The 13,449-nt window shown below is 37.2% G+C and overlaps 1 protein-coding gene across 1 annotated transcript in view; it reads right to left on the bottom strand.

The window, feature by feature from the left end:
* Window positions 1–13,449, bottom strand: part of ARAP2 (ArfGAP with RhoGAP domain, ankyrin repeat and PH domain 2) — a 219,435-nt gene that overhangs the window by 104,292 nt on the left and 101,694 nt on the right. The window contains exons 10-12 of the mRNA XM_050947298.1: window positions 4,831–4,946; window positions 3,405–3,604; window positions 817–902 (exon numbers count right to left, since the gene is read on the bottom strand). Of these exons, the coding sequence (XP_050803255.1) occupies window positions 817–902; window positions 3,405–3,604; window positions 4,831–4,946 (402 nt within the window). The remainder of the gene's footprint in view (window positions 1–816; window positions 903–3,404; window positions 3,605–4,830; window positions 4,947–13,449) is intronic.

Raw genomic sequence — 13,449 nt, 5'->3', positions numbered from 1 at the left:
CATATGAATGTTTAGCATATCTGGCATGTAAATACCTTGCAACGCCAGCTACAAAAGAGCCATGTGAACACCTGTTCTAGCTTTCATGTGACATTGTAAATAAAAAGCCGTCAACATTATCTCCTGTAAATGTAAACCAACTTGTTTGTCTTAGCGATTGGCTGAATAAGAAGTAGGACTGAGCGGATTGTAGGCTGTAAATTTTACATTCTTTTGTTTTTGAGTGCATGTATGTAACAAAAGAAATATACATTTGTAAGTTGCACTTTCACAATAAAGAGATTGCATTATGGTACTTGTATGAGTTGAACTGAAAAGTACTGTTTCTTTTGTTTATCATTTTTACAGTGCAAATATTGTAATAAAAATAATGTAAAGTGAGCACTGTACACTTTGTATTCTGTGTTGTAATTTAAATCAATATATTTGAAAGTGTAGAAAAACATCCAAAAATAGTTAATACATTTCAATTTGTATTCTATTGTTTAACGTGATTAAAACTGATTAAATCATGATAATTTTTTTAAAATTATTGAGTTAACTGTGATTAACTGACAGCCCTAAAAGTAATAATAATTATTTCTTAAAATTAAATGACTGTTCAACCAATCTCATGAGTTGGGGGGGGGGCATGAATACTTGCGTTGGCAATTCTGTTAAAGAGTAAATACATTATCCAAGAATAGGGCTTATACATTTATTTTAATGAGCTGAGCCTTTAAACACAAACAAGAAAGCAACTTTTATACCAAAAATCACATAGATCTAACATATTTTTCACAGTATCTCAAGAAGTTAAGTTATCACATAACCTACCTCAATCAGCTCATTACTCCAAATGCTGGCATCCATTTTTAGGCTCCGGACCTTTGAATCTCTGGGCCCTAAAGATCTGTGCTGCCCTTAATAAAAATAAATTAATTAAAAATATTATTTAATTTCAACTGAGCCTTTGTGTTAAAAAATATAACAAAAACATGCCTTTAATAAAGACAGTAGTTATTATGCTGATTGTTTTCAACACAGACTGGTCATATGCAAGAAGTTTGAAACTTTTAGATAATTACAATATTGTGCAACTCACAATATACTAAAAGCAGCACCCTAAATTATGAAGAGATTGTAAATTCTTTGGAATAGGAATGATGTAATTTCCATGTTATGTAAATACACGTTGAACGTCTCTAATCTAGCACTTCCTGGTCTGGTAATATACATGGTCCAGCATAGGCACTGTCTCCGTGGGTGCTCCACGGCTGGGAAAAATTAACTGGGAAAAATTAGTGGGTGCATAGCATCCACTGCCGTCAAACTTCCCCTTATGCCCCCGTCACCCTGTGCCTCTCATGCCGGCGGCCCCGCGCTTACCAACTCCTCCTCCTCCTCCTCCCCGCCCTCCCAGTTCTTCTGGAGCACCACGAACAGCTGATTCAAGGGGGCGGGAAAGACCATGCTGGACCACTACCCCCACATCCCTACTTCCTGTGCCTATGGAGACCCGCTGGTACTCTGCATTGACCTCCCATGGTTCAGCAAATTACCTGTTTCGAGACCAGTCAGGTCCTGAGGGTGCTGAACTAGAGGAGGTTCAACCTGTACTGTTTACCTTTATGCAATTCTTTAAATATTTAATATATCACTGATTTTTTTTTCTGATACAGGGGACATTTAAAGATTTTTTTTGTTAAACTACTTGGAATGTTTATCCCTCCTTTTTTTCCCCCCCGCCACACACACTTACTGAAATGTAAAAATCCTTTTTTTACCTGCCATTTTAAAGTAGGTTTCTACTAACATCTCAAAAATGTTTCCTTGGTAACCATATAATATGTACTGAAGTTCTGCAGGATAATTTCTGAAATGTTTACTTTGCAATGTCTACTCGTAAGGTTTTTTTTAAAGGAGCACTCAAGAGAAGGCCACTGTAGAAAAACTAAATGAATTCTTTGCATTGGTCTTCACTGCAGAGGATGTAGAGATACACGCATCAGAGCTCTTCTTTTTGGCTGACAATTCTGAAGTTCTGTCCCAATTTGATGTATCAGTAAAAGAGGTTTAAGAACAAACTGATAAGGTAAACTGTAATAAGTCACCAGGACTAGATGGTAGTCATCCAAGAGTTCGAAAAGAACTCAAATAAGGAATTGCAGAACTATTAATTGTAGTATGTAACCTAATACTGACATAAACCTCTGTACCAGACAACTGGAATAGGCAATTCCTTGGAATTTAGAATTATTTGAGGGAGTCAACAAGTAAGTGGATAAAGATGATCTAGTCGATATAATATATGCCGATTTTCAGAAATCCTTTGACAAGGTCAAAGGAAAAAATAATGCTAACTGCACATATACAATGATGGGTTCTAAATTAGCTGTTTCCACGCAAGAAAGATATTCAGGTCACTGTGGATAGCTTTCTGAACACTTCTACTCAATGAGCAGCAGCAGTCAAAAAGGTGAACAATATGTTAGGAACTATTAGGAAAGGGATAGAAAATAAGACAGAAAACATAAATCCCTCATGCATTCACACCATGAATATTGTGTCTGGTTGCTGCATCTCGCTTTCGTACGAGGAGAGACTAAAATGATTAGGGCTGTTCATCTTGGAAAAGAGTCTATTAAGGGAGATATAATAGAGTTCAGTAAAGTCATAAATAGTCTGGGGGGAAATGAACAGAAATGTTATTTACCCTTTCACACAATACAAAAACTAGGGGGTCACTAATGAAATTAATAGGAAGTAGGTTTAATACAAACAAGAGGAAGTACATTTTCACACAATGCACAACTAGCCTGTGGAATTCACTGCCATGGGATATTGTAATGGCCAAAAGTATAACTGGTTCAACAGAGATAGGTGCATCAATGGCTATTAGGCAAAATGGTCAGGGATACAACATTATGCTCAGGGAGATCCTATACCTCTGGCTACCAGAAGCCGCGAGTGAAAGAGGGTGGATCACTCCAAAATTGCCCTGTTCTGTACACTCCCCTGTAGCTCTAGTACAGACCACTGTAGACAGGATAGTTGACAGAATGGACCATGATCAGACCCAGTATGGCAGCTCCTATGTCCTTATTCATATGGCTACAAGGTACCCAGTGCCTCTACAGAGATACTAAGGAGCCTTAACTTCTACTGAATTACTCATTTCAATGATACTGAACAACTTAGAGGATTGGACACATTCATACATAGAAGTAGTTTAGAATAATGAAATATATCTATACTTCAATTTAAAAATATCACAAAACTTCCATTAATTTCTGTTCTTCAAAACTTTGGCAAGGACATGTTATAAATGGCACTATAAGCAAAACAAAAACAATGCAAGGACATGCACATATATGCAAATGACATCCTGGAGAACCACCATGGCCTATTTTTAATTACTCTACCTGCACATTTCTTACAAATGACAACACAGAGATTGATGGATGCCCAGTCGGGATCTGGAGCTTTACAATCAGCACAGCTCCTGTTTGACTCATTGAACCATATCTTCTCAGCTACTTCATAATCAGAGAGAGTTTCTGCTATCGATTGCTGTAATGATTCAATCCACTCTTGTTTCTCTCCTTCCGACTCTGCTGTAAAGCTGAAACAATTGACTTTTCTGCATTATTGATCTTTATTTTAAATCCCAATTAAACAAGGTCTCATGCATTTAATCTACAAATGAAATTGTCGTTAAAAATCTGACTTCCCTAGAGATTTCAATATCAAGACGATATATTCTTTCATTTTGTTGCTTAATGAAAACTCCCTTAACATTCCAACATATAATTTCTTTATAAGCTAAATTAATTAAATGCAATAGTAGTTTTTGGCACACTCAACTTTTGTTCCAGAGTTGCTTTCAATCTTTTTACTCAATATAAACCAGATTTAAAATTTGAGTTTAAGCCACAGTATCACAAATGACTAAGGAAGACATAGCCAAAGGAGCTGTTAGTATTTACTAAGCAGCAGAGATGGATTATCCCACAGGTAATAGCTCTAAATGGGATATTCCTTTACACAGACCATGTAATGTTGTTGGTTTAGTGTAAGTAAAATACTCACTATCTGACCCAGTTAGCCACAGACTCAAGTCATTGATCACGACCCATCTACCTGCAGTTCTATGCTGCTAGAAATGAGACTCAGACAGGTCACCAATGAAACTGAAAATTATGATTGCATTTCAGTTTCCTGTCCCAAGGTTCAGATCCAGAAATCCAAGGAAAGGAATAGGAAAAGGAGCAATCCTTTTTTCTATATTACTGCAGTTTCATTTAAAGTACAATAGTTTACTATGACATTCCATAAAATGTACATCTTTATTAGTATTCATGCTTTTGTTTACAATCGTTCACCATGGAACATAATGAACTTGCAACTAGCTTCAATGGGAGGTTCTTAAAAGTGGTGGCATAGATCCTTTTTTAGAATAATTGAAAACTAATTACATGACAAAGTACTATTTTTGGTACCTCTTTTACCTGACATTTTTATTTATTTATTTAAAAAAAAAAAAAGACTTTACAGTGACCTCTCCTTTTCCTTTATCCTTGCTTAGAATGAAACCACACATTGAAACTCAATTCATCCTTATATTATAAAAATAAGAATTTGTAAGGCCTGAAAAGGGAAGTAATAGATTAACAAGACAGCCAAAGAAATAATATCTTACAACTATATAAAAACACTGAATAATCATATTTACATTACTGCAATTTTCACCAAAAGTGAGTAAGGTTAATTTTAATGACAAGCAAACATTTCTAGAATTTACTACCAGCGCTGAAAATTTTTATACATAAAAATGTGAACAGCTCTTACCTAAAGCTTTTATAGGGAGTGATTATTTCAAAAGACTGTTTTGCTGTTCTGTCCACTTGTTTTACATTCGCTACATTCATAGGGATTATAGTGATACCGAACCCAGTCTTAAAATCCTAGGCAGAAAAAAAAAGGGGAAAAAATTAAGGTTTCATTCTTCATTAATCAGAAGATGCAAAATTATTAAATCACTTGTTAAGCTTTTCTTGACTGCATTGAGAGAGGCTAAAAATACATTAAATATTTTCTTAATATTACTTTTCTATTGTAAGCAATTCCTCTAGTTTCTAGAGGGATGTTATTTGATCACAAGTGGGTGGGTAAATGTTCTATGCAATTGAATGGGAGGTAAAGTGGTCTAAGAGAAATCTTTGTTTTAAAACATGATTCACTGGATTAAATCATACTTCAGTTTTTGCTAACCTCGGTTTCTACAGTGCAACTACAGATCTAGATCCTTATAGATATAAAAACAGGTATTTCTAATACTAAGACAATGCTTTCATAAAATTCTAATTCTTGAACATTTGACTGGTTTTTCCACTGATCTGTTGATTAAATTTCACCTCTCTGTGCCTCAGTTTCCCAATCTATAAACTGGGGACAGTAATACTTGCCTTTGAAATGACCTTTAGATTAAAAAACACTATACAAAATGTTTAATAGTAGTATCTGTGGTCTTGTTAGAGATGCTGAACATGAGCTTGCTTCCATTTTTAAAAACAAAATTGAGCAAGAAAATGAAAATGCATAACATAATAAATTCATATGTTTATATCATAAAAGTTAAGTAATAATTGCATCACAGTAGGAACAAAGGGCTTAGCACTGCTATATGTAGACACATATAGTAACAGAGTCCCTACCCTCAAAAATTTATAATTTTCATTTTAGAGCAGAACCTAAAACAGTATGGAGGCATTGAGACTCCATTTCAATTAAAGTTGCTTAATTGATTGGAGGTGGGGCTGTTTATGATTTCCTGAAAGACTGACACACCAAAACCACCCCTTAAAGTTGTTCTGTTTAATTTTTTAAAATTAGATTTCAAGTACATCAACAACAAAACTGAAGTTACCAAAAACCGTTGTGGCAATTAATACTCAAACTAAGAATTTCACTATATGCCCTTAAAACCTGCCAAACTCTTTCTCATGCAAGTTTTTCATCTTTTAGATTTAGCCATTTCCTCCCTCCTTTTACTTTAATTCTATGCCTCTAACACGTTTGCATTTATTTTTCTTCACTTTCAGCCACTTCCTTACATTTTCTTCTAACTCAGTGACTTTGATCCTGATGTACCTTTTCTAGAGAAGACCAAAAGCTCTGAGGAACCTACACAATGTCTAACTCATCCTCTCCGATTAGTTCTATGGGCACAGAATGAAGAGTATAATCACTTCTGAGCATACACTTCACAACGTGTTCTATAGCAGGGGTAGGCAACCTATGGCACCTGTGCCGAGGGAGGCACGCAAGCTGATTTTCAGCGGCACTCACAATGCCCAGATCCTGGCCACCGGTCCGGGGGCACTCTGCATTTTAATTTAATTTTAAATTAAGAAGTTTCAACATTTGAATAACCTTATTTACTTTACATAAAACAGTAGTTCAGTTATATGTTATAGACTTATTGAAAGAGATCTTCTAAAAATGTTAAAATGTATGACTGGCATGCGAAACCTTAAATTAGAGTGAACAAATTAAGACTCGGCACACTGCTTCTGAAAGGTTGCCAACCCCTGTTCTATAGCAAAGAAGTATTCTTAAAGTCCAACTTCACTTGACATTAACAGAAGCCTGATGCATAAAAGTAAAAAACAAAAACCATTATGTCTGAAAAAAGCAAATATTTAGTTTTGAGCTACAGTGACTATAAAGGGTTAAGTCACATGAGAAGAACAAGATAGAAAGATAGCCAACAAGAAACTAAAGGCTGTCATTTCTTCACTACTTTACTTTTAAGCAAACTGAATGATGCTTCAATTAGTTGCTTATAACAATCCATAAGAAGGCAGAGCTGAGTGAACAAATAGCACCACACCTGAAGAATTGTGCACAATTCTGGTTGCTAAATAGAGAATGGATATTGAGTGACTGGAGGAAGTATGAGAAATAGGATTTCAGAGGATATAACCTGGGGTCTTGACTGGAGGATAACTGTGCTTTACCCACATTTCTTACAACTGCCAATGGAGAAAAAGGAAAGGAAAAAAAAAGGGAGCGAGGGGCAGGAGAATGGGGAAGGATTAAGGTGGAAAAGCAAAGTGGGGGGAGATCAACTTATCCCCTCCCCAGCCCTTTTGCATAATTAATTACATCTCCTCCTTCCCATAAATTTGGCCACTGTAATTAATATGGTCCATATTACCAAAGGCAATAACACAAGTTTCAAATATGAAGCCACTCAAAAGGAATCAGAAAGGCACAGGGTTCAATTCCCTTCTCCAGCACAGATTTCCTACATAATCTTGGACAGGTAACTTAGGCTCAGGTCCTCAAAGGAATTTAGGCACCTAACTTCTGGTTCTGCCTCAGTTCTCCGGCTGTAAAATGAGGATAATAGTATTGCCCAACCTCACAGATGCGTTGCAAGGATAGATACATTAAAGATTATGTGATGTTCTGATAATTTGTAATTGGGGACCAGATAAATACTATAGATCATAGACAGAAGGAAATATACATAAATATGAAAGTGACATGATTCCTTTTTTTGTTCTTATGCTTTCACCACCTCACAAAAGACACTCTTGCTTAAGCAGTATATTGAAAAAGTTGGGCACTTCGCAGCACTAGGAGCAATATCACAAAAGGTTCCTTACCAAAACACTCTTGGACTTATTTATGGTACTTCATTTCACATTAGATACCACGAAACTTTCTTGTAAGTGTGAACATTTTCATCTCTTTTTCCATTTATTTGTTTCCCCATCTGTTAAGTTTTGTCTTTAAAAAAAAAAAAAAAAAAAAAAGATTGCAAGCTCTTCAGAGGAAGAACTCTTATTGTTTATCTGCACAGCATCTAGCAAAGTGAAACTACAGTCCGGGTGAGGCCTCAGTTTTAATATAAAACTGAAAGTCATCTACAAGTCAAATAAATGAAATAAGAAGTCATTTCGAACATTTACCCAGTCAGGCCCTCATCCTCCCCTTACATACAGAATAGCCCTTGTGCAGTCAGTTAGCATGTCCATAAAAATTTGCAGAAATGGATTTTAGTAAGAGGATCTTTAGAAAGCTGCAGCAACTGGGGAGTCAGTAATACCCTTCTTATTCTAATCTGAAAAGTATAACATAATACACTATCCAATCAGTTACTCCATGCTTTACTACTCTAAGACAGCACCCTATCTGGTAACTCTACAGCATTCAGCAGTTGGTATAAACCAAGTTTTGTGCATGACACACACAGCAGAATCAAGGTTCAGAAATTATAGCCTGTTTTGATTGCAGTATTGTTCTCTCCTTCACTACAAGTTTGAACTGGATGTAGGGAGGGAAAGAAGCGCTCCTCTTAGAAAGATAAATTAATTTGTTTTAAGAGCATGAGAGGACAATAGGGCTATTCAAGCACCAGTCAGAATGCACAGACAGCGAAGTTCAAGCATTTCCTCTCTGGAATAAGAATTGTTTTACCCCTACAGATTGAAAGCTCATTGTTCAGGACAGATTAAGCCAGTACATTAGACTTTCTGAGCAATGGAAGAAAAAGTTTAAGAACATTTAAAATATAGAGGGAAAGTGGAGTTTCTTAATCAGAAAAGTCTATATGATACATTTATATTTTGGGGTATATATTTTGAGGAGAATAAAAAAGGAGGATCCTGGACAAGACCTTTTTTTAAAGCTGTATATAGGATACACTGGGAGAAGAAAAAATCAAAAAATAAATCTCAATTACACGCTCATGACTTTAGGGAAAGGGAGCTATCCATGAAATAAGAAAAAAGGGAACCTAGCAAATTTGCTGTAGTAAGCGGTAATTTTCCTGCAGCAGGAATCATTAGAACATATGATCCCCACTGACACTGCTACAGACGTCTGTAACACAACCTAGAAAAAAAGTCCTTCCCCCTACATCTAAAACAGTACAACAACATACACAATTAAAAAAAATAGAAAAATATATTTCATAAGTCTGCCAAATTGCTTTCTGTCCTGTCTGCAACTTTTCACAGGGGAAAGTTACTATTCTGCAAATCTAGGTGGTACATCCAGAATTCTTTGCACGTACATTCTAACCAAGAATCACAGTGTGTTATAATTGGTTTAGTTTCATAACACCTCTAATGTATATTTACATCTGTAAACTGGGAATAGACTGAGAGTTTAAGGGTAACATTTACAAATTTAGTAAAGTCAGGACCCTACATCCATATTTAGACATCTAACTAAGATGTCTTATTTTCAGAAGCATTGAACATTCACAGCTCTCAGAAAATAGGCAACCAAGTACCTGGGGCTCAGGTCATGAAAGAAACCTAAAGCATATTTGTGACTAGAGGAAAAGTCTTGTGGCTAAAAGCTAAATATATGTTCTACCCACAAAACCATTCTTCCCCTCAAGGGGAGTACAGTCAGTCACATATAACCTTATATTTCATTTCACTTTTATCATCATTTCTGGTCACCAGATCAGTTCCCCTTCCAGACCAAATTTTGCCTGAGCCCACCAACTCCAGATTTGTGGTTCTTTAAACTTTGCAAGTGGTTTTGTAAGGTTATTTAAAAGTTATAAATAGCTGTGTTCCAGTGTGCTCTACTTTTTACTGAACATACCGTTATTGCTGCGTGGTGTAGTCTCTTGAAAGACTTATAAGAGACAGTTAAATTGCACAGCAAAAAATCCCCAGAACATGTGCCCTTTATTGCTTCTTTACGATGTATGACGACAACCTCAAACATTTATTCTAAACAATCAAACCAACTCTACTTGGTAATTTTTGCATTAGAAATATCAGGCCTACAGACCTACAGTTCTCTGCTTTTTGCTGGAGGACAAGAGGGATAATGACGACACCACTGAAACTGAACAGCAGCTTTACTGAGAGAAGAGGGGAATGTTTAGGTTGGAGGGTTACAGCAGAATGAGAATAAAAGGACTTTTCTCGGGTTTTTGTTCTAGCCTGCTTCACTCAAAGTCATGACAAAATGGAGTGGGGGGGGGGGAGGGGGGTCCGGGGAAGAGAGCATGGCTCTCTGAAAAGATTCAACATCCCTTCCATTGGCAGCAGAAGACTGGGAATGCTGCAGCTCAGGTTTCAGGCTGTTGTGATACTGCTATCCTGATCAAGTTGTTCAATCCTGATATCCAGTAAAAACCTGGAATTCAACACTTGATATTTAAAAGGTTAAAAATACATACTGTATTTTAAAAAATACCAGGGGAAAAAATCTTCAAAGCCCTTGTGACATTGTAAAAGAACACCAAAGGGTAAAAATAAAACTATTCTCGTGATTGCAGTTCACCTTTTTGACAGTCCTGCAAACCAGTCTAAAATATGGTCTTCTAGACTTGTGAAACCATTCTAGTTCCAGTTTTCCTTTTCCAGTAGAGTGTGTGACCTTAAATCTTCTCTAATCAATTCATTGCTTCAAAAGTATGATCTTGCATGCTTCCTTAGATTTACCTTTGCTTTTTGGAGTAGCTCATTTGAGGTTGCTTTATGCAAGTTGTCACAAGGTTTGTGGAATTTACAGCAAGGCTTCCTTCTGAAAACTAACAAGTCCCTTAGCAATTTAACATGATTTAGACCTTCCCGCCTATACTAGGCTGTCATAAACAGATAGCTAAGGGTTAATGTCTCTTTCACCTGAAGCACCTGACCAGAGGACCAATCAGGAAACCGGATTTTTTCAACTTTGGGTGGAGGGAATTGAGTGTCTAAGTCTTTTGTGAGTCTTCCTGCTTTCTCTGAGCTTTGGAGAAGTAGTTTCTACTTTCTAGTCTTCTGTTTCTAAGTGTAAGGACAAAGAGATCAAATAGTAAGTTCTATGGTTTCTTTTCTTTGGTATTTGCATGAATATAAGTGCTGGAGTGCTTTGATTTGTATTCTTTTTGAATAAGGCTGTTTATTCAATATTCTTTTAAGCAATTTACCCTGTATTGTATCATCTTAATACAGAGAGACCATTTGTATGTATTTTTCTTTCTTTTTATATAAAGCTTTCTTTTAAGACCTGTTGGAGTTTTCTTTACTTCAGGGAAATTGAGTCTGTACTCACCAGGGAATTGGTGGGAGGAAGAAATCGGGGAGATCTGTGTGTTGGATTGCTAGCCTGATTTTGCATTCCCTCTGGGGGGAATAGGAAAGTACTTTTTGTTTCCAGGACTGGAAACAGAGAGGAGGAGTCCCTCTGTGTAGTTTCACAGAGCTTGTGTCTGTGTATCTCTTCAGGAGCACCTGGAGGGGGGAAGGGAAAAAGGATTATTTCCCTTTGTTGTGAGACTCAAGGGATTTGGGTCTTGGGGTCCCAGGGAAGGTTTTTCAGGGGGACCAGAGTGCCCCAAAACACTCTAATTTTTTGGGTGGTGGCAGCAGGTACCAGGTCCAAGCTGGTAACTAAGCTTGGAGGTTTTCATACTAACCCCCATATTTTGGACGCTAAGGTCCAAATCTGGGACTAAGGTTATGATATAGGCCCACATCATTTGATTTTTTAGCAGCCAAATAATTTCAAATAGATTAAAAGTTAGTAGCTGGAGTACCTTCAGATGGGTACAGTTAAAACTCCTTTATTTTTCAGTTTAGCGTGTAGTTTAGTATTTTCAGCTGGAGCAGAGCGGTTACTTCCGCCATGTAGAGATTGAGAAATTTGTTTCCATATAAATGGAATGAAAGAAAATTAAGATATGTATCACCAGAATTTGAAAAATATAATTGTTCAGTAGTCTAGGAATCCCTTTGATTATATTAATTTTTCTCCACAAAGCTATACTGAATTGTCTCCTTTTAAAAGGTATCCTTTGCTTTAGTCTCCCCAGTTATCTTTCATCAGGTTTTCCAAGCCTTTAAGATTTATGCTCATTCAGATTTCAGTCCAAAATCTTTTAAACCTAGATTTTAAGTGAGCACTGAGAGAATACATAGGCACACTTTCTTATACCCTTTTATTGCTGGTGTTTTAGAATGTCAACAAAGCACATGGTATACATATAAATACTACACATGCAAAAAGGAAGTTAAAAAGAATATTTTCAAGGTTTAAAAGTCAAGCATTCGAAAGTTAAGAAATACCAGAATAAAGGTTACCTGTGCAACCTTAAATCATCCCCATAGTGTGTATGCATTATGATGCCCTTTTTAACCACATGATCACATACTCAGTCCCCTCCAAAAAGGATCCCACATTCAAAGAACAAAAGGGACCTGCTCTGGGGATGAATCAGGGTTGTGTAGTAAAGGAGATTATTGTTTCCAGAATCCCTGCTTTATTTGTTGCAGAAGATGGCAGGTGCGTAGTGAATGAGAGAGGGGATGGCAGGAAGAGAAAGAACAGACTCACGGTTTAGACAGTTAAACTCTGCCCTGGAAAACTGGATTTTATTCCTATCTCTGCAGTAGAATCACAGAATATCAGCGTTGGAAGGGACTTCAGGAGGTCATCTGGTCCAAGCCCCTGCTCAAAGCAGGACCAATCCCCAATTAAATCATCCCAGCCAGGGCTTTGTCAAGCCTGATCTTAAAAACACCTAAGGAAGGAGATTCCACCGCATCCCTAGGTAACCCATTCCAGTGCTTCATCACCTTCTTAGTGAAAAAGTTTTTCCTAATATCCAACTTAAACCTCCCCCACTGCAACTTGAGACCATTATTCCTTGTTCTGTCATCTGCAACCACTGAGAACAGTCTAGATCAGGGGTCGGCAACCTTTCAGAAGTGGTGTGCCAAGTCTTCATTTATTCACTCTAATTTAAGGTTTCATGTGCCGGTAATACATTTTAACCTTTTTAGAAGGTCTCTTTCTATAAGTCTATAATATATAACTAAACTATGGTTGTATGTAAAGTAAATAAGGTTTTTTAAATGTTTAAGAAACTTCATTTAAAGTTAAATTAAAATGCAGAGCCCCCCCAGACCAGTGGCCAGGACCCAGGCATTGTGAGTGCCACTGAAAATCAGCTTGTGTGCCGCAGGTTGCCTACTCCTGGCCTAGATCCATCCTCTTTAGAACCCCCTTTCAGGTAGTTAAAAGCAGCTATCAAATCCCCCACCCTCCCATTCTTCTCTTCTGTAGACTAAACAATCCCAGTTCCCTCAGCCTCTCCTCATAAGTCATGTGCTCCAGCCCCCTAATCATTTTTGTTGCCTTCCGCTGGACTCTTTCCAATTTTTCCACATCCTTCTTGTAGTGTGGGGCCCAAAACTGGACACAGTACTCCAGATGAGGCATCACCAATGTCGAATAGAGGGGAATGATCACGTCCCTCTATCTGCTGGCAACACCCCTACTTCTACAGCCCCAAATGCCATTAGCCTTCTTGGCAACAAGGCACACTGTCGACTCATATCCAGTTTCTCGTCCACTATAACCCCTAGGTCCTTTGCTGCAGAACTGCTGCCTACCCATTCGGTCCCTAGTCTGTAGCCATGCATGGGATTCTTCCGTCCTAAG

Source organism: Gopherus flavomarginatus, chromosome 3, assembly GCF_025201925.1.
Source record: "Gopherus flavomarginatus isolate rGopFla2 chromosome 3, rGopFla2.mat.asm, whole genome shotgun sequence".
NCBI lineage: Eukaryota > Metazoa > Chordata > Testudines > Testudinidae > Gopherus > Gopherus flavomarginatus.
The sequence above is the reverse complement of the archived record's forward strand: the minus strand, read 5'-3'. Positions and strand labels throughout refer to the sequence as shown.